General features: G+C 34.4%; 2 protein-coding genes across 2 annotated transcripts; both read right to left on the reverse strand.

The window, feature by feature from the left end:
• Positions 1-3,342: 3,342 nt before the first annotated feature.
• LOC118492410 (fatty acid desaturase 4, chloroplastic-like) lies at positions 3,343-4,546 on the reverse strand. The gene has a single exon (XM_035990400.1). It carries the CDS (start codon positions 4,481-4,483, stop codon positions 3,455-3,457), a length of 1,029 nt encoding a protein of 342 aa, XP_035846293.1. The 5' UTR covers positions 4,484-4,546; the 3' UTR covers positions 3,343-3,454.
• Positions 4,547-20,867: 16,321 nt separating this feature from the next.
• LOC110939444 lies at positions 20,868-21,400 on the reverse strand. The gene has a single exon (XM_022181055.2). It carries the CDS (start codon positions 21,349-21,351, stop codon positions 21,019-21,021), a length of 333 nt encoding a protein of 110 aa, XP_022036747.1. The 5' UTR covers positions 21,352-21,400; the 3' UTR covers positions 20,868-21,018.
• Positions 21,401-22,571: the final 1,171 nt, after the last annotated feature.

Below are 22,571 nucleotides of genomic sequence, written 5' to 3' on the forward strand. Positions count from 1 at the left end.
TTGCACATGACCAGATTTGACAGAAAAATCTAACTGGGTTAGGGTTAAAGGATAAAACGTGTATGATTTGAAAACATAAAGTACAAAACTCGTCAATTTTAAACATAAAGGACAGCGCCTGCAAATGGGTATAAAGATAAAGGACAATTCTTGCAATTCACTCTAATATCTAACATTATAACTGTCGTAATACTTATAGTATTTATTATATTAGGGTTAGAAAAGTTTCATATATTACAATCTTGAACTTCAATCTGACTAGATTTTACTTTGAGTAATTTTAGAGTGAGTGTGTGTGTGATGATCTATAGTCTATAAATACACGCAAATCGTGTTTGACAAAATTGTTTAAATTTAAAGGTACTAGAGCTAGTGGTGGATTGATGTGTGTAAAATGCAACATATAAATTACATTAAATGAGGCATAAAAGTAACCCTTTTTGAGTACTAATGTTGGAAAAAGTGTGTTTTTGTCTTCCTTTTGTATTTTCAGGATTAAATGAGCTCAAATTAACAAAAGAAGCAAAAAGACAGCTAAATCTAGCATAAATACAAGAAAAGGAACAAAAGTGGATTGCCCGACCCCTCAACAGCATCCTCCCAAGCAAAACAGAGAAGGCAGAAGACTGAACACGTCCGGTGCTCAGCGAGCACGGGGCCGTGCCCAAGAAGCAGCAGAAAAGACAAACCTGTAGAAGCTTCTATTGCTCACCACGGGGCCGTGCCCATTGAACACGGGGGCGTGCCCAAAGTACTGCAGGCGCATTAATTGTAATTGTGAATTACAATTAATGAGGAGAGATAGTGTTAGACAGGCACGGGGCCGTGCCCAGCGGACAGGGGCCGTGCCCAGGCCTCTGTTCAGCTTATAAATAGGAGTGCTTGGATTCATTGCAACTCATCCTTGGCACACCACCTCTCTCACACTTCATCCACCACCCACCACCATCACAACACCATCATCCACCACCATCATCCATTGTCCATCATAGAGTGTGTGAGTCGTCTCGGGATCCAAGATTGATCGTAAGAGTTCTTGACAATCAAGGCCATGTTTGCCTAAGTCTCTTACATCACTTGGTGAAGACAAGTGTTTAGTATAATACTTTTTATTTTTAATCTTTTGCACTTTTTATTTGGTTTTGTATTAATGCCTTTAATAACTAGTTTCTTATGTTGAAGGTGACTTTTCCTTATCGTTTGTCCGTGGTGTCTTGACATTATTTTACTGTCTATATAAAATAAAAGATTTTCACCATTCATATCTCCACGGTCTATATGGAGGTATGTTGGCTACCTGGTCGGGGGTTAAGGGAACGATTTGGTAAGGGTCTTGCCCTTGTTCAGCGTTTAGAGGTCCTGCAAGGGACCTGGGTCAAATTTAGTAGGATCTCCTTCAGTACCCAAAGGTATTGGATGGCGGGGATCCAAACTCTTTGACCCCCTCATAAGTAAACTACTATTAATACTATAACCCGGCTATTTAGGACTGTATCCCTGCTGACTCAGACTACTTAGTCGAGGGTAACGTCACCTCCAAAAGAGGGCCCTACCATAATTTGCATTAATAACTTAATTCATTATCTTTCAATAATCCGACCCTTTAGGATTGTATCCTTGCTGACTCAAACTACTGGGTTGAGGGTAACGCCGCCTTCAAAAGAAGGGCCTACTACAATAACTAAGATAATCTCTTAAACAAGTGCAAAAGTGCGAAAATAATCAAAGGTTATACTAATACACGAGTCGGATCCAAGTGATTCATCTTGTCTATCTGTTTTTATTTTTATTTTTTATTTTTCAGCATTTAGTTAGTTTTATTTTCTTAGTTTAAAAATCTTTTTCTAACATTTTGATTTGATTAGACGTAGAGAATAAATCGGTACTAAAAGCTCTTGTGTCCTTGGACGACCTTGGTATCTTACCAACACTATACTACGTCCACGATGGGTGCACTTGCCCATATGTGTGTTTAGTGTTAGTAAATATCGTGTTTTATAAATTTAAAACTTGGCTAAAAAGTGTAAAAAGGGCTTAAAATATATATCTAAATTATAACACACTTCACGCACATCACGGATCTAGCCTAATAATTTAGGGGTATCCTGATTTATTTTACCAATAACATAACAGGGGCAGTGGCGGAGCTAGCCCATTAATTTAAAGGTATCTCGTTTTTTTACTATGCAATCATACAATAATAAAAAAAACGATAATAAATAAATTAAGCAAAATACTTAATAGATTATTGTTTGGGTCTTTGGCTAACTTTATCAATTGTACTAGTATTAAGCCTCAGCGTTACAGCGGTTTTCATAAATCTGTGTTAAGTAGTAGCAATACTATACCATTGTCAGCGGCCACCAACACCGGAGAAGCTCGTATAAACAAAATAAATAAAAATGGGAAAAAATAACGTCGTGCGAAAAACAGACGTAAAATCTTTGAATCACGCACGCTCGTTGCTGAGAAATTAAACCAAAACGTAAAACATAGAAAAAATTAACTAAGTCCATACAGGACCCGTGTGTTGGACAAACTTGTCACACGCAGAAAAATAGATGTGACGCGACGGGCCAGTCAAACGGAAAAAAATATACGAAAAAATGTTGAAGCCCACATGCATGTTGCGGTGCGTTAACTCGCAAAATTTAGAACGAAACGAAAAACTTGGGAAAGATGAAAAGTGTGGTGGACCAAAAAGAAAATAAAAAAGAGTTGGGATTAAATTGGAAAAGATGAAAAACCTTGGGTTTAAAAGTAAAAAAAAAAACAAAGGATCTAAATTGCAAAATTGAAATTATTTATTAATTTTAGATAAAGATAAGGATAAAAATAAGTGATATCTATATATTGGTTATTAATTAATATTAATATTAAAAAAATATTAAACAAATATAAATAAAATTTATGAGGTTGAAGGGGAGAATGTCATGTAGAATTATTTGGAGTCTTTTATTATAAGTTAGATTTAGGGCTTCCTTTCAATTCTATTTTTGTTAAAATTTGGGCTTATCTTATCATTAGGCTTAATTATTCTACAAGATTTCGGGTTGTAAAATGTTTGGGCTTGTAAAAAAAAGGGATTTTAGTAATATCAAGTATCCTATTTCCTTAATTAGGGGTATCCTCGTGTTTTATTTAGGGGTATCATTTGTATAAAACCAGAAAAAACAGTACGAATACATGGTTGAGCCGTAACCCGTGCTACGACTCCTAACATTATTAGTACCCATGATTCAGAATCTCCGGTAAACATACTCATTCTTTTGAAATTTTCGTTCCTAGCAAACGTTGATCCTGGGAATATCATTCGTCACTAACTAAATAAGTGGAGTAAGGTAACGTCTCAAATTAAAGTTTCTTCATGGTAACAAAGAATTAATGCAATTAGCAATGGTATATATACTTCATATATAATTTTGAATCTTAAAAAAATAAGTAATAACATGTATCATGTAACATAAGTCACCGGAGAATCCTCCGCCTCCTCCGTCCAATCGGAGTTCGGTTCATTCCACGACCGTGGCCGGAGCCCAAGCTTGAAATATATCACCATTTCTAGAGCCTCAAACACCTTATGATCATCCAAAAACCTATTCCAAACCCCACTCACAATGCAGTAGTTGTTGTTATACGGCTGCTTGTGGTGAGCCGCGTGTTGCGACCGGGAAACCAACACCCCAGCGTCTTGCAACGCCACCACGACCGCGGGCAGCTTGCTCTTAGTCCCGTGAGCCCAAGCATGGAACTGCTGGCTAAACATGATGCACCCGCTAGCCATCCCCACGAACCCCATTACCACCGGTTGATCATGGAAGACCAGATCAATCGGTAGCACTATATAAGTAACTACACGCGCTAGCGCGTGTAAATTATTTGCAAACTGGCGTTTAGTAATGGTCCAGGGCCATTTATGATGGCCCTGGAACGCATCAATTTGCGTGCCAAATACTGGAGTTGAGGCATCGCCGTAGTTGTCGATGCCCCAATGGTATACTCCAGACCCAAGGTCCGCAAACAAGTAGCCAATGAACCCGGATAAAACGGGCTCAAGCCATATGTGTGAGTCATATGACCCAACGACTGAGCTCGCCAGGGAAGCGAGCACAGTGCCGCACCCAGCGCCCACCCATGCACGGTGGGACCAAGTTGATTTAAGACTTGGGTCGTCCGCTTTTGGAGGTGTAGCAAGTGTTGTGGTGTTGATGACTAGTGGTTCTAGTTTTGGTCTTGTTTTTACTTGAGTTGTGATGGCACAATAGATACGGTGGTCGCGATTGTGACGGTAGCGGATGGTGGTGGCTTGGTGGAGGTGGTGTTGGGGTAAGGTGAACATTATTGAGGTTGTGAGTTGGGGTGGGGTTGGTATATTGATAATATTGTCATATAAGTAGATTGGAAGGAGGATTGATTGGTGTTGCTTGTTTCGTCTACGTGGTTTTATGAGTGTCGCTAAAGAGTTTGTGACGGTTTGTGGCATAGAACACAAGTTTAATATTGTAGTATATTTTGTGGTGAATGTGAATACGACTTTAGAGCTTATTGTGGACAGGAAAAATGCCTGTCTATATATGTATAAAAGAAAGATGATGCATTGTGTTGAAACTCGAATAGGATCCAAATGGAATCGACTAGAAAAGTCGAATATAATTATGGAATTGAAATAATATAATAACTTTTATTTATAAAATACTAACGAGGAGTCGAGGACCACATTTTAACTATTGTTTTCCTTCATTTCACATGTTAGAAATATAGTTTATTAATATTACACCAATGTTATGCTAGCTAATAAGAGTAAATAAAATGATATTATGCTAGATATGTGACATTCAAAGGGTTAAAAAAGTAAAAAATAAAAGCCAATTAAAATGTAAAAACTGAGCAGGAGACATTTGTTAGATTAACTACTTAGCATTATGTCACACTCTTTGAAGGTTATATTAATATAACCTTATTTAGCTTAAAATGTTTCTAGTAGGTATTCCAATTATAAAATTTTCGGTTCTATAAAATTGCGGTTCTTTTGCATCTTTTAAATTCACGTGTCTGTTAAAAAAAAAAAAAAAAAAGAACTAGTTCATAATTCATAAACACGAATAATGTTATTTAACAAGTATTAAAAGGACAAACTGTATAAAATTGTATTCAAATTTGCATGTTTTCGTAATGTTAATGCATGATGCCCGTGATATAATTGCAGTGGATTTTAAGCTTGATTACTTACTTTACAAAGTTATGTTATCTCTAATCCGTGATATAATTGCAGTGGATTTTAAGCTTGATTACTTATTTTACGAAGTTATGTTATCTCTAATTCGTGATTCCGTGATATAATTTCAGTGATTTTAAGCTTGATTACTTATTTTATGAAGTTATGTTATCTCTAGTTAGAATTATTTCTAATTTATGTGATTGTGATTGAACGTTTAGAGCTAACACCATGTTAGGTATCATATTAGAGTTTAACTCATCACTTAAAAATGTCTACTTTTTTATAATAAATTAATTATTATTAATTTAGTATTACTCAAGGTAATATATAAATTTAAAAAAGTATATTCTTAATTATGCGTTTTTTTAACTATTATAAAGTTAACTAGTTGTAACATCCGTGTGAACACACGGGTATGTTTAATAACGATCGAAAACAAATGTTAAGGCAGTATGTGTTAGGACATAAAAATTTCAGTACTATGCGACGAAAAAATTATTAGTTCAGGTTTGATATAGAAATAAGCTAAGTAATTGATAATATGTTGTCTACAAATCAGATTATTAATCATTTCTTAATGTTTTCTAACCATTTGTATCTAAAAATCAGATTATTAATCATTTCTTCATGTTTTCTAACCATTTGTGTCTAAAAATCATATTATTAAAGAGATAAGAAACGAAGAGCTGTTATAAAAAAGCAATAGTAGACGAAAATGAACACAGAAGAACCGAAGAGTTCACACAACAAAAGACAAACCAATAACACAAAAACTAATATCAAATAACCCGAACAACATGCCATATACTTGTATATAGAGACGTATGCAAAGGCAATGTCATTTTATTGCCCACTGTGCCGTCGATCGCCTAAAACCACTTGGAATGCCCTGCCAAAGTATAGATACCATGATTGCATATCGAGCAGCAAAGGCAAAGCTGATTTTAAGGAACCTTTGCTTTAGTTCATGCGTCATCTTTCATCTTTTATGAACTATAAACACACAGGCATTCTAAGTAAAGCAGAACAATTATATTTCTTAAACTGAGTTTCTATTTTTTTTTCATGTCTAAGTGGGATATAAGGTGTGGCCATAAGCATCAGTATCACTAATAAGAAGAAAATGACCAAAATTGTGATAAAGTATAAAATATCAAAATTTGACAAATCAAAACAAACTCTTAAATAATAAGTCAAGAATTCGAACACATACAAAAGAGAAATATTGATCATGGTGTTTTCACTTCCATGTTTATAAACTTGGGTATTTTTTTCTATTACATATCAAATTAGCCCCTGAATAAAACATGGAATATAACTAACCTTTAACATACCCTAAAAATACCTTACGAACTCACAATTTGTAAACTATGATTCAACCCCGAAACCGACCCTGAATCATTTAAGCATGGCGTCCTGTTTTTGAACTGTTTTGACAGCCGCAACCATCGCTTATAATGGTTGTTTAGACACCATTATCAGCCCCAAAACTACACCTAATTACATGTTGTTGTTATTCCTTTTGTTGTTTTGTTATGGTACTCGTTACCCCTACTATCCAATGTTATTTGACCACTGTTTGCAGCATCGAGGCACCACCCACGCAGCCACAAACAACCCAAATCGCTGCTGCCCCAACACAAGGATTTGCTCCAGAAACCCTAGGATGCATGACAATGTGGTCTGGTTCGCTGCACTTTTATAACAAAGTCCTTATGTTAGTTTTTCAATTATAATTAAATTTCCTTTTACTACACCATTACCTATAGAGTAAACTCAATAGGAAGTATCTAATCGTAAATACGAACTCAAGTTACCAGAGATTATCATAAATAAGCGGTTGTAAATTTACCTGTTTAAATACGTTGATTTTTTTTGTCCAAATAAGCACCAAGCAATATCAAATCCATTCCACAATGACCATTTTTATGCACTTGATTTTTAAGTCCAGTTGAATGTAAAAACACTTCTGCATCAACATCAACATCAACATCATCAAATAAAGTCTAAGTTTTTAGCACATGAATGAATAAAATGTCGTTTTGCCATTAATATTGACCTGAAGAACGAAACTCACAGGTGTGTTTGAAACAGCAACACCTTGTATCGACATCAACATTGTTATAGCCCACAACCATGTTGCTGAAAGCCTTCCCTGCTGCTTTGCTCGATGCCTAAAACAACGGTATCTCCCCATTTTTCTGTTAACTACAATATACACACCGAATAAAACCAACATTCTTTGTTACAACAACGATTATCGTTAAAGTTATCAACCTTTTTACTCCTTTGCAGTTAAAACTTGTTCAAAAAGTTCAAAATAATACACTTAACACTACAATCATTCTTAATGTTAACTATGTTTATAATAATAATAAACTATGTTAAAGCTATATATGGGGTATGTCACTCAAAATTCAATAATCTCAGCATGTACCCTATGATAGAGATGCATTATCTCCATAACTTATCAGATTATATTCTACAAACTCTTAGCGACCAATCGGGATGAATTTCATTTTAGAATGAACATAACTAAAAGGTTTAACTTCAGAACAATTATAATTAGCTCATGATTAATAACAGTTTTAAAATCTAACCATTACCTTGAACCTAATGACTTTCCAGCCAAGATCCAGAGATTTTTGGGATGCTTAGCAGCAACCTTTCATACAATATTGTAGGAAAACCCAACCAGTGTTTCTGGCTTTGGTGCAACCTTTGTTGCACTGTCAATGTCTGCAAAAAACCTAAATCAGAAAGGTTGGAAATAAAATTTGAAATCGGTAAATATAATAAACATGCCACTTACGTAGATTCAGGCCATCCTCATTCATAATGTTTTTTTCCTAATGTTTTCTTTGCTTTTTAGGGGGAAGATGGGTGCTTCTCTCCATAGGGCATACAAAGCACATATTATTGGTGGAAGCCCGCCACATTTAACATATAAAGTTTTTTTATATGTTAAATATGGCGGGCTGCCGCCAATAACCTGTGTTTTGTATGCCCTAGGAGAGAAGCACCTATGTTCCCCCTAAAAAGCAAAGAAAACATTTCATGTCTGATTTGATGTTTTTCGTTGCTGAAAGGTCATCAGTCATGACCGTGTGATCATGCTTTGCCTGAGAATAAATGCACCAAGTTAAGCTCAAGGTTTTTCAACTTGATCAAATGTCACTTATACCCTTTAATAAAGACCCTGTTCGTTTTTTGCACGCCCTGTTCGTTTTTTTTAATGTTGAAACAACGTTAAAACCTAAAACCCTACGCTGAAGCGTCGTTTTTTGCACCTGATTGGGCCGAGGCGTCGCCTCAGAACGCTTCACGTGTTTTGACGCTTCAGACCAAATAAAGCGTTTTGCCAAACGGTTAACGCTTTAAGCGAGCTTAAAGCGCGCTTTTTTAAACTAAGTTTCCAACACAAGAAAACTACACAATTGTTTTATTTTATTTTTTACTATTTTCTTCTTTAGCACATTAAATGTAATATTTGAATGTGATAGCAAAAGCAGTGTGACTTGTCTCCCATATGGCTTCATCAGTCAAATGTTCTTCATTTACTGGCAGTAACGCCTTGCACATTCTGTACACATTACAAATCTTGTTTTCAGATTATAGGGTTACTTATTTCAATATTCATTTACAAAACCACCCACAAATAAAACTAAAGCGATCTAATAATCTAAAAATAAAGCGCCTCACATTGTCGACAAGAATTATTATTTCAAATGCCAACAAAGGAAGAAAGACAATCTTCAAGCTTACAGCAGGAACTTTCATAACTGCACAATTGAAAGTTATAACCCCTTGGCCCTTGGTATGTTAACCGACACAACATAAACAAAGGCGACATTTTGTCTTAGAACCAACAAAAATGATGGATTCAAAATAGCAAAATCTTAAAGAAATGAAATAAATATGTTCAATACTATACCATAGACGCTCTCTAAAAAGACGCAAAGAAGTAGTTCAAGAACAATCCTGCATAATAAAGAAATAGAAGTTGCAATTTACTCTGTTTAAAAAATCCCCATTCTGTCAAGAACAAACCTCATTGTAGATTATGATATTATATCAGAGCAGAAAACAATGTTGCCCACAACAACAACAAAAACCTAGGAATCAAAATTTTCCATCATTCATCCAACTAAGCTATCCCCAATTTTTAGTTCAAACTAACAATCGAATAGTACAAATTAGTCCTTTCATTCCATAAAAGAGGCCCTTTGATTATACTGCCGCTATAGAAACACCACCGACACACCATACACACACCACTGTGAATTGGAATCAACAAACGTACCTTATAAGCTTAGTAGATGTAAGATGAGATAAAGGAATCTTTAGACCCTAGATCTTCAATCCATGGCATGTTTTTCTTCTTTGATTTAAGTTGAATAGAGAGAAAGGGTAGGCTACATATCAACCGATAAAGTTAGGGTTTCTGATGTACAAATAAAACGCAAAATCCAAAGGCTAAACATCATTGTAAGATCAAAAAAAAATCAAAACTTTATGTAGATTGAATACAAACAATAAACCAACATACCAGAATCAAGATGAAATCAATGAAGATGAAATCAGCGGATGATGGAGGTAGTAGGAACCGAACTGCAGTCATCATCACAACCCTAAATGCAGATCTTGAAACCCTAGATGGAAAGAATACATTAGGGTTCTTGATTGACGCCCCATTCTTTTCCTCATGAATATATTTGAGAGAAAGAGATGCAGGTTTGAAATTACAGCTTGAATTTTGAAAATGAAGTCAGCACTATATTAGAGAGAGAGAGAGAGACAGGTTTAAATTTTGAAAATGGAGCCAAAACTATAAATGAAGTCAGCACTATATTAGAGAGAGAGAGACATGTTTAAATTTTGAAAATGGAGCCAAAACTATATTTGAAGTTTTTTATAATAGATAGATTTATTTATATATTTATATATATCCGAATTATGACATCATCAGATCCTACGTGGCATGGCTAGATGGTTGACACGTAGGCAAAATTACATCAGCTTCTAAGCTCCTGTAATAGATATTATAGATGAAATAAAACAGTCATGTTAAATATAATTTTTTTAAACAAATATACCACAAGATGAGAAGAGAACTACGTAATCTCTATCCTACGTTATTAGGATAAAAGATTGAAAGACCAGGCGGCAGTGTGTTCTCGCGCACCTACCAAATCACCCTCAATAGCAACCCATAATGTCTCTCTTCCTATTTCCTGGGCGTCAAAATGGGGCACCACAGATGGCTTCGCCATGGGTTTGGCGAGCGTTAGGGTGGAGGGAGTGGTCATCAAATGGTGAGTGTTTAAACTATTTTCAAACCAATAATGTCATGTCATGTCAAGACCGCACTCCACTCCTCATTTTGCACTCAATCACTAGCAATGGTCAAACACATGGAGAGTGGTAAACAATTTAAAAAAAATTGTGATTGATTGAAAAATGGTAGGGTCCACCATTAACCCCCTCTCTCTCCTCCATCGCTTCTCTTCCCTGACTCGGTGTATACTCGCCGCCACAACCTCTCCCCGCTCACCGATTGAAGGCCGGCACCACTTCACCGCACGGTAAACCTTTCTCCCTGATTGAGTCACTGCTACCACTCCACCCACCCTTAAGGGCTGCACATGGGGGGGGCTACTTTCAAGAGCCAATCACATTTTTGTCTTCCTTTTTTACTTTATTAATAGGTAAGGGGTTTTATCCCATTGCATGGTAGTTAGCTACAAAACTTTTGTCTATGTGGCGCTAATGTGACATGATAAAGCCCCTCGGGGCTTTATACCCCACCACCCAACCTAATTGATGATAGACAATTCTGTAAATAATGTAATTATTTTAATTATATATTTAACTAGGTTAAAAACCCCGTTACATGGGTTAAATGAGTAAACTTGATTTTATTTTCGTAAATGATGTGTGGAGACTATATTTATCCTACACCTGATACAATATAGTCATGCACACCAGATTATTTTCCTACATAAGTTAATATTCCTACACATCAGATTATATTCTTGTAGAGCTTATATTTCTACACCTTAGCTTCTTATATCAAATTATATTCCTACACATCAAATTAATTTCCATAATACAAAAAGAAATGTAAAAGAAAATAAATGTATTTGCATATATATAATAATGCTAAATGAAAATTATAATCAAATTGTGTTTATTGAATTCTCAAAATGAACAAATCATTGAGGATTTTTTTATGAACTTTTGAAAAGATTAATTTTTTATGTTTTATTTTTTCTCTACTTCTACTCACAAATTCTTTTAAAGAATGAGTAGCGAATCTATGTTTTAGAGATTCACTATAGCATCTTATATTTTTTTTTTATTATATAGAATGAGATGAGATGTAGATAATGTTGTATTTTTTACCATATAATTATATAACCCTACAAAAAGTAACTTGGGCACCATGATGTAGATCACAACTCTTCAAAAAGTCACAACCCTTCAAAATAATGTATTAAGACACACCCTTTTAGGCACCCTTTCATGCATTAAGACACACCATTTACAAAAAAAAGTAACTTAGGGCACCATGATTTAGATCACAACTCTTCAAAAAGTCACATCCCTTCAAACTAATGTATTAAGACACACCCTTTTACGCACTCTTTCATACATTAAGACACACCATTTCACGCACCCTTTCAGTTTCACCCTTTCACATAATTATACATCCATTCAATTTTTTTTCTCGAACAGCAAATTATAATATAATAAGATAAACAAAATGATCATAAGCTTTATTTCCATGCACACACATTAATAACAATTTCATCAAGCAAGAATTCACATGCAATTTGTGTTTTTAATACAATACAAACAGAGAACCATAACCATATATACTTATAGATCGATTAACATGGATCTACAATTGTGTTCTTCAGATCTACGAACAAAAGTCCACACACAAATTGTAAATGTTGTTTATACCATATAAACAGGGAATTGAATCGAGTGATGAAAAAAGAACAGAAGTAATTGACACCAGAAAAGCGCGTTGTTAATAACAATTTCAACAAACGAAAATCCACATACAAATTGTAAACGTGTGTTGCTTTTACCATACAAACAGAAAGAAAACCGAATAACAAAAGAGAACCAAAGTAATAAAAAACGAAAAAGAACATGGGTAATAACAATTATAGGATTACTATCATGAAAACATAAAACGGAGGGAGTGAAAACATACCGGACTCGAAACTTCAAGTACCATAACTAAAGCGTACGAAGTCAAATCTGGGAAGAACAATTAGCGATCGGATAAATAGGAAAAACCAAGGGGAAAGAGAATTTAGATGGTTTCGATCTACGGTGCTCCGCCCTTATTCTCTCCGCCGGTTTGGTAAGTTCCAAGATTGATCGAAATCAATGTTTTACGTTATTTGTAATTGAACATGGCTGATTATATATTTATTAACTAAATTCACATACACTTCTCTGAAGTTGTTGATATTTTCTGCCAGTTATAATGATGAAAATATCACGTTGAATTTTACGCATAATGTGGAAAAACCGGTAAAAGGAAAAGGAAGGTAAAAAGAACCGAAATGCAGTGGCGGACCCAGGAATTTTTTCATGGGGGTGCGGATTTTTTTTTTATTTTTAGGCGTCTAGATATATACATAAAAAAACCGGTTCGGGTCGGGTCGGGTCATGTAAAAAAAAGAACATCAAACTTGAATTTATATAATCATCAAAAACACGTCAAATATTGTTACAAACATATTTAAAAAGTCGTCCTACGGGTTTTCATTTTTTGAAATCTATCCAAAACATCATCTAGAGGTACTTTCTTAAGCAAGTCTTTCTCTATATAACATATACAACTATCACTTAAATTCTCATCGCCAATCCGATTACGCAAGTCGGTCTTCACATTCTTCATTGCCGAAAAACATCTTTCAACGGTTGCGGTTGCGACGGGTAATACGAGAACAAGCTTCAATAAACGATATACCAATGTAAAAGTTACGTGAATATTTGTTGAAACCATTAACCTTACAAGACTTGACAAACCATCCAAGTTGGCGAATTGTTTATCTTTTTCACAAAATCAATGTAGTTTCCGAGTTGAACCGGAAGCCTTACCAAGCTCTTCATTCATTTCACCCATTAGTTCTAAAAGCTCTAAAAAATTTCCTTTATTTAATGAATCTTTTGACTCATCATGACCACGAAACGCCAAACCGCCATTCAACAACCTTTTTCCAAGCAAAGTAGAAGCACTTAATCTAAGTTTGTAATCACGTTTCTCCTTAGGGGTCCTTTTGTCCCATTGTGTGTTTACCGCTTGCTTTTCGTTAAGTAAATCGGCACACTTTTGGAAACATTTGTTGTGGGCACTATTAACTAACCCAACATGTTTTGTAAGTACCTCATGTACTTTTTTCCAATTGTTATACCCGTTCAAAACAAATGTGTCTCTATGATCACCAAATTCGGACCTAAACAAGTAACAACATAAGCAAAACACACGATCCGATTTTATACTATACTCTAACCATCCCTTGTATTCCTTTCGGTCATACCATTCTTGTTTGAATTTTCTCAACTCTTTACCTTGAAACGTTGATGTTGGATATTTAATACCCGTTGGTTGACATGGTCCTCTTAGTAGGTATGCCCTTCTAACATCATCTCGTTGATTCACGTTGTATGATGCTATCGTCTTGCGATCATGAGGATCCGAGGGAAGATCATTCACATCAACAAAATCGGAAGATGATCCAATTTCATCCGCTTTCCTCTTGTTGAGAAATCACGCCATAACATCTTTACTCATTGTGCCTATTAATCACATACAAAATAAACAATTTAATATTTTATCAACAATCGGATGTGTGTTTTGATTTTCATTGTTTATCAAACATTCAATAACAATTTAATTTAATATTTTATCAACAACCCAATATAAACAATCTATTATTAAATACTAAATTTAACTTCTTGTGGACTTGTGGCTATAAATCAACAGCAACATTTAATAAATATAAATCAACAGCAACATTTAGTAAACCATTTGCCACCGCCGACTTGCCGACTTGCCGACTTGCTTACAACAGCAACTTTAATACTACAACCTTATCATTCTATCAAGTATCAAAATTCAAAAACCTTATCAAAATTCAAAACTATTGAAGATTTGAAGAACAAAATCGAGTGTACCTGGTGGTCGATCGAAGCCTGTGTTGATCGGATCAACTTGATCCTTCTTCTTTCTTGGTCGCTTCAGAAGAGAGTCTTGGTCTGCAGAAGAGAGGGGAGGGCGGGAGAGATGAAAGGTCGCCGATTGGGTTTATTTGGGTAATTGGGTTATGTTTTGTTAATTGATTTTGTTATTTGGGTTGGGTTTTACCATAACCTTATTCCATTGGGCTTGATGTTGGGCTATAGGAATACAAATTTTATTTAAAGAGATTTGTTTACATAATTGGATCGGGTTTAAATCCGTGTTCACAATTTTTTTTTATATAAATTTATAACATTTTTTTTAAGGCGTGCGGTCAGATTTTTCCAAGGGGTGCGGTCGAAATTTTCCAAGGGGTGCGGTCGGGATTTTTCGCGAAAAATAACACTAAAATTTTTTTTTTCAAGGGGTGCGGCCGCCCACCCACGGACCTTAATAGGTCCGATTTCGGCGAAATGGTTGTAAAGAAGGATTGAACTGGTGTCTTTTATTTTGTTGAAAAGTGGCGACTACCGTCCTAACAATCATGATTTTGTGATATAACTAGTTTTTGCCCCGCCCGCGTTGCGGGGCAATAAGGCAAATATTTCTCTCTCATAACATGTATGTCTGTACAGAGGGCAAAATTGGAATTATATTTGAACAGCAGGCGAAATCATGATTTTAAACTGAGAGCAAAATCATAATTTTGAGCTAGGGGGAAAACATAATTTTATTTTTAACTGTGGGAAAAAAACGTAATTTTGAGCTGAGGGCAGAATCGTAATTTTGAGCTAGAGGGAAAAACAACATTTTATTTTTAACTGGGGGCAAAAACGTAATTTTAAACGTGGGGCGAAACCGTAATTTTAAACTGGGAACAAAATTAAAAAAAAGTTTTTTTAACCAAGGGCAAAAGCGTATTTTGAGCTAGGGCAAAAATACAAATTTATTTTTAGCTGGGGGAAAAAACGTAAAAAATGAGTTGATCCAATAGGAAGTGACAGGGAGCTAATAATCTTGAGCTAGGGGAAAGCATAATTTCATTTCGAACTGGAGGCAAAAACGTAATTTTGAGCTGAGGGAAGAATCATAATTTTGAGCTAGAGGGAAAAGCAATATTTTATTTTGAACTGAGGGCAAAAACGTACTTTTTAACGGAGGGCGAAACCGTAATTTTAAACGGGGAGTAAAATAGAAAATGAGTTTTTGAATCGAGGGCAAAAACGTAATTTTTAAGCTAAGGGCAAAAGTATAATTTTATTTTGAGTTTGGGGCGAAAGCGTAATTTAAGCTAGGGGCAAAATTATAAATTTTTTTTTGTCCAGGGGCGAAACCGTAATTTTAAACGAAGGACGAAAGCGTAATTTTAAACTGGAAATAAAATTAAATGAAATATGGGTTGGTCCAATAGGAATGTGCCAGGCAAGCTGCCTGGCACTATTCCTTTTCACTTCTAAATGTATATGTAGGTTGTAATTTTAAACGGGGAGTAAAATAGAAAATGAGTTTTTGAATCGAGGGCAAAAACGTAATTTTTAAGCTAAGGGCAAAAGTATAATTTTATTTTTAGTTTGGGGCGAAAGCGTAATTTAAGCTAGGGGCAAAATTATAAATTTTTTTTTGTCCAGGGGCGAAACCGTAATTTTAAACGAAGGACGAAAGCGTAATTTTAAACTGGAAATAAAATTAAATGAAATATGGGTTGGTCCAATAGGAATGTGCCAGACAAGCTGCCTGGCACTATTCCTTTTCACTTCTAGGTGAATATGTAGGTGAATAATATGTAGGTTAATAATATCCTTTCAATTACTACATATGTCAACCGTTCGCCTGATATCATTTTTGTAAGGGTCACATCGGTTGGTTAGAATGGTGGTAAAAGTAGTTACTTTTTGTGGTTATATAATTCGCCCAAGATCACATTCATCAAAATTTTGTTTTTATTCATTAACAATATAAAACTTTTACGTTTTGTGGTGGTGGTGTTAGGGTTGGGGTAAAAATATATCAAGTTCGCTTATTGTATTCCAAACCAAAAAAAGTTGTTTCGTAAAAAAAATAATTTTCAAATTCTAATATCATTAGTTAAGAACAAATGGGTGTCCAAGACATAATGATCTCAAAGATTTTCATAATCAGCATCCCGTAGCAACGCGCGGATAACGTTAACTCGTTTACTATAAATTGTAAAGACGGAGGTAGGGATAAAGCCTCCAATATGAATGCTTTTATGTACGAAATGAAAAAACTGATATGGAGCTAAGGTAGATGTGGAAAGCAAGAAACATATTAGTCTTTGTGGCTAAAAAACATATAAAAACGTAAATGGAAGTAATGGCTCAACTTTAATTTCATGTAGGTCATTGGTTTTCTTATGTAAGTGATGTAAATTGGTTTGTGGATGTGCTTTTGCCGGCTCCTGCTTTTTCTGAGGCTATTGTTTTTTTTTTTTTTTTTTTTAATGAAATTTGCCTTAAAAAAAGAAAGAAAAAAAAAAGAAGCTAGCATGGAAGAGAGAGTCAACGATGAAAAATGGTTACTCCCACCATCGTAGCATGGTTGAAATTATAAGAGCCTGTTGACGTCACAAGATTTACAATCATGAAGATTTAAGAAACAATAGAGATAGTTGGATTAGAAAATGATGGATAGAGGCTAACCTCTCTGCATAGGTGTTAGGTTTTATCCTGAGGCTACCTAGGTTTTCGTCTTATCGTGTGTTACGTTAGAGAGTGTTCAGCTATTGTGGTGGCACAACGTTTGTCAAGTGGCAATCGGTGGTATGGTTTCCTGGGGGAACGACCAAGCCAAACTCTGAAGCCAGCGTGGGCCCGGTTAAGACAACATAGTCTATCCGGAGTGGGGCAACGAGGCTCTCTAGTTTAAAGAGTGCGGTGGGCTAACACAAGAAAGTCGTCGTTCCCACATATATATATATATATATATATATATATATAGAAATGTTTCACAATTTCGCACTTTCTAACCAATGGCAGACCCAAAATTTATCTTCTTAGGTAGCGATAAGAGGGTTTAACCAAAGGTAAAATAGGTGGTCCTAATCAAATTGTATCTTATTTAACCACATAAAAAACACTTGTATGTATTTCTTATACAAAGTTTTCTACCACCATCGCCAGTCGCATTGTCACTCAAAGCATTCAGGTTGTTGGTTTTGTTTTTCAGATATCTTTTTGTATCACTAACTCGAACGTGGATGGTTAAAAGTTGTATGCATATGGGGTTTCTTAGCCATTATAGTACAACATATTTATTCCTCACAACAATTTTTTTTGTTTAATATAAATACTTTTTGTTATGGTAAAAGATTGTAAAACGCATTTCTTATTTTGATGGTAATAAAATATGAACAAATAATACAAATAGTAATACAACTTAACATATATTCATACAATAGTATTTTTTTATTTAAATCTATCAGCACTGTGCAACTCACAACAACCTACCACCACCAAGTCACCAACCAACACAGGCCCATTATGAAGATGGCCCACCTTTCTTTGTTTCTCACCAATCCTTAAAAGTCTATAACCCCACAATAAATTACTTTTTAATAAATCGTTTTATCAGTGATAAAACGATTTCCCCTACAAATTGTGGATTTTTCCTTTCATTTTATATACTCCAGGTATAAAATCAACACCTTTGTTTACCAATAGGCCCAGGAATAGTTCTCAAAGTGGTAAATTGTATTGATTGAGAGAATGTTATACAAGTTTAGGTTTTCATAGGGGTATTTAACTATGTATTTACAAAATATTCTCTCTAGTATACTCTATTTAGATTGTGTCTAATACCGAGAAACGCCAAAGTTATCTCGTTGCATTGATTTAGAAATTGTTATACAAGTATAAGTTTCCATATAATACCCACTATAAGCCAATGATCTCCAGATCAAGTGGTGGAGAGCTTGCATTTCTCTTGAGAGATGCAGGTTCGACTCCCACTTGGTGCAGAGTGAGGCACTGGTGGGCAATGATAGGAGACCCAGAGAAACCTGGGTTGGATCCTTGAGCCAAACGGGTTTTACCGGTAATTTCACTGTCGTGCCTACGGACGAGTGGGTTACCGGGTTTTCCCCGGAATTGGTGGTGGACTCGGGTTACTCTCGGAGTACTCCGTTTGTCCAGTGGGTGCCCCGAGAGTGCTCGGGATTGAGTTTATTGGTTGTTCAAAAAAAAATACCCACCATAATTTACAAAGTATACCCTATAGTATACCAAGAAACACCAAAGTTATCACTTGTTGCCAAAATAAATAAATAAATAAATAAATAAATAAATAAATAAATAAATAAATAAATAAATAAATAAAAATCCATGAGTAGAGGCTAGAGTATGCAACAATGCTTCAAAGGTTGTTCATTTGATTCGCGGTGGTCATGACTATAGTGTCAAGTCATACTTCATCGTCCTTAGTTGGAAGCTGGGTAGCGGACATAAAAGAAACCTGTTAGGAGGAGTTCTGAGGCTGTAATCTCAAAACCACCCTAACAGTCAACTCCACACATATAGTATTATATTACTATGTATGTCTATAATTCTATATATCTATGAACAATGTATAACATACATAACAGAAAGATGAGAGTATAAAAGAGACACTAAGTGTGAGGTGAGTCAGCTAGAAGTGTGACTTATAACTTCTTTGTATATAGGGAACGGCTAACCCTAACGAGTCGAACCTATCGGACCTAGTTTATAATGGGACATCGTATACGAAATCAAGTTAACTGGACCGGAAAGTGACAACCGATAGTTTCTTATTGTATTTTCACTGTTGGTATCAACAAGAGAAACACACAAATCAACACTTTAATCTGTTTTTTTAACAAGTTTAAAAATATTTCACATTTGTACCCTGTGTACCCAAAATTAAATCACTTATATACTTATTATTAATATTATTATTATTATCTATACATATAATAAAGTAAACCAATTTGAGATACATGGCATTCATTGAAGCTATCTAGAATTTTATTTTCCCGCCTAAAATATAATCTCTTTAGTTTCATAGTTAATCATAAATTCACAATAATAATAATAATAATAATAATAATATTAATATTAATCCTGAAATCTTATCTCCCTTCACATATCAATTTAATATTATTATCATTTATTCGTTTAAAAACATATAAAAGCAAATCAAATATATGACCTTATCTTTTTTTTCAAATAATAATCTTTATATAATTTTAACATATAACATAATTAAGGATGACCAAACTCCAATTGTTTGACAACACCGTTCACACATGGGTGTCAAACATCTTATGACATATTTTCAGCTATTAAATTAAACATAAAATATGAAGTCGAGCTCTATTTGTTTGTCAAACATAGGTCACTTAATTACAACATTCATACATGTGTAGTGATGCAAGTAACTACATAATATCAAATAAGATATGGTACCAAACCCGATAATCACAATTTTTGTAATATGTGGATTCATTAAATCTGAACTGTGTTAAATATAACCCATGGTATCTGTATCTACGAAATCCGGATTGTCATTATTCATGTTACTTTTTTTTTTGAAACATTGAGTGTCTTTGTAATTTACATCCATTCTAACTTTTTAGTTATCTTTAAATTTAAATGTAATATAATACGTAAATACAATAATACGTATTATATAATATATTTAGTTTTGTATTATTTTCAGCGACAGTTTGATTACATGTTTCTCTGATGAATTTTATAATACTAACATACATCATCTTTATACTAACTTTTTTTATGTCAATTTGGTATATAAATGTCTTGCATTTATAAGAAATATTTATTAAATAGTTTAAATTTTTGAACCGTGTAGCACACGGGGAACTAACCTAGTTATTAATATATATAAATGTCAAGCAATCATTGACCAATTACCACTTTTAAATTTAGATGATATCGTTGCATGCGTATTGTGGGGTAGAGTAAGTCATGAATAATTAAATTCTCTTTATAAAAAAATTACAATTAAAACTTAAAAGCTATCATTCGTAAGCAATATCTCTTAGCAACAATAGATGATGCTTTTAGGCTTTAGTATAGCTCGATATATATGACACTTTTAGGATAGCTCGGACATAAAGTTCGGTAAAATATATAACATATATATAGCTCAAAAGATATAAATTTAAGGCAGGCGGGGCGGTTTAACTTTAGCCAGTGATGAAAATGATCACGCGTGAAAACACCACCGCCACCATCGACTATCACTCGTGGATTTCTTCACGCGTTGAAGGGTTGTGAGTGATGGGTTGTTGAGCGTTGTGAGTGATGGGTATTGTTGGGTGTGGTGAGTGATGGACATTTCCATTAAAAAAAGGTTATGAGTGATAAATGGGCGGTGAGTGATGACCACCCCCTCCCCCTTATGCCGTTAAATTGATTTTAAAAGTTAAAGAAAAAGAAAAACATATAAAGCTAAAACCTATAATAAACATATTTATTGAAAAACCTTGAATTCAAGATTATATTTACAAAAGAATACATATGTGTAACAAAAATAACAACTAAACCTCTATCAATTTGCTAACCACTAATCATATATCATGTAGATCAGTAGATGATCACTCAGGTATACTCGGAAGCGCCGGTCTCCACGACCGTTGATTCGACTCAAACACTCGATCACCACCGTTCATCAAGCGAGCCAACACTTGTTCTAACGTCAACCCATGCATCTCCTTCATACCCAACAACTCCTCCAATTGTTTCTTTGTTATCTTAATCTTCACCTCAGTCGTCGGCTTTTTAACATCCGATGAACAAAACCGGTCACCCGAATCTTCGTTTGCCGCCACGGATCTCCTTCGACTCTTTTGGGAAAGTTTAGGTTTCTCCGGTGATGATACCGGAGATTCCCATTGGTTGCCGGAATCTTTTCTCACACAGTTTCCCATTTGGTTAGATTATTTTGTTACAATTTTTTTTTATGTTGATGTAAGAGATGAGTGATTATTTTGGAAGTGGAATGGTGGGTTAGGGAAGAATATATAGGAGTGATGATGGATAGATACACAAGGGTGTATGTATAGGTTAAGAAGAAGAAGTCAAAGTGATATTGATTTGCCATGTAGGATGGTGATATTGATGAATGAGTATCTAGTATGTGTTACCTAGCAAGTGCATGAGTGGAAATGGTCTTACCATGTCACATAGATCCCAACTACCATACTCATTTTTGTAGTGATAAAATTTTATTATTTTATGTTTGTATAACTTAGTTTATGAAATTAAGGTTTGTGTGATTTATTTGACTTCAACAATTATCTAAACTTTTTATAAAGAGGGTGGTTGTTGTAAGAAGTTGCAAAGAAGCATGAAGTGTAAGTAGCGGTCTCTAGTTACTTATTTTACTTTATCTAAGGTTGAAAAAGCACGGTGACAGTTTTATACTCCCTCCGTCCCATTAAAAGTGTCATATTTTGAATTTTCAAAGTCTTTGTTTATAAACTTTAATCTTAAATAATTTTGTTTGTGTTAGATAATACTTCATGAAAATTATATGATTTGAGTGTGTTTTACAAGTGTTTTTATCGGGTTAATTTTCATCAAGTTTTATATAACACAAAAAATATATAATTAAAGTCAAAGTTTATAAATAAAGACTTTGAAAATTCAAAATAGGACACTTTTAATGGGACGGAAGGAGTAACTAGTAGGAAAGGAGAACAAACCAATTTTTTTCTAACGAGAGCGTATTTCTGTCAGTGCGGCACTTAAGATCGTTTCGCATGTTGCTTAATTATTTTCTGTTGATAAGATTAATTCAAATAATCACGCTATGTATTTATTACAAATATATATATATATATATATATCTTAATAATCATGCAATATTTTAGAAAAAAAAAATCAAGAAATCATGAATTGGTGCAATCCTTGGTTTTCGTTAGTTTTTTTTGCTTTGTATTTTCGGTTTGAATGTTTGTTGTTGGTGCTCAAAGTTTAGATGGCGAATATAATTAAAACATTATATAAACACACAATATATGTTCCTTTTATAACAATCACGCAAGACATTACTAGTGACATATTTATTCAATACGATTCAATCGCCCAAACATAAAAGTTACTTTGATTAAGCTCGCAACCCCTTTGAATTGGTAAAAAGAAAATT

The sequence above is a fragment of the Helianthus annuus genome, chromosome 5 (assembly GCF_002127325.2).
Source record: "Helianthus annuus cultivar XRQ/B chromosome 5, HanXRQr2.0-SUNRISE, whole genome shotgun sequence".
Taxonomy (NCBI): Eukaryota; Viridiplantae; Streptophyta; class Magnoliopsida; order Asterales; family Asteraceae; genus Helianthus; species Helianthus annuus.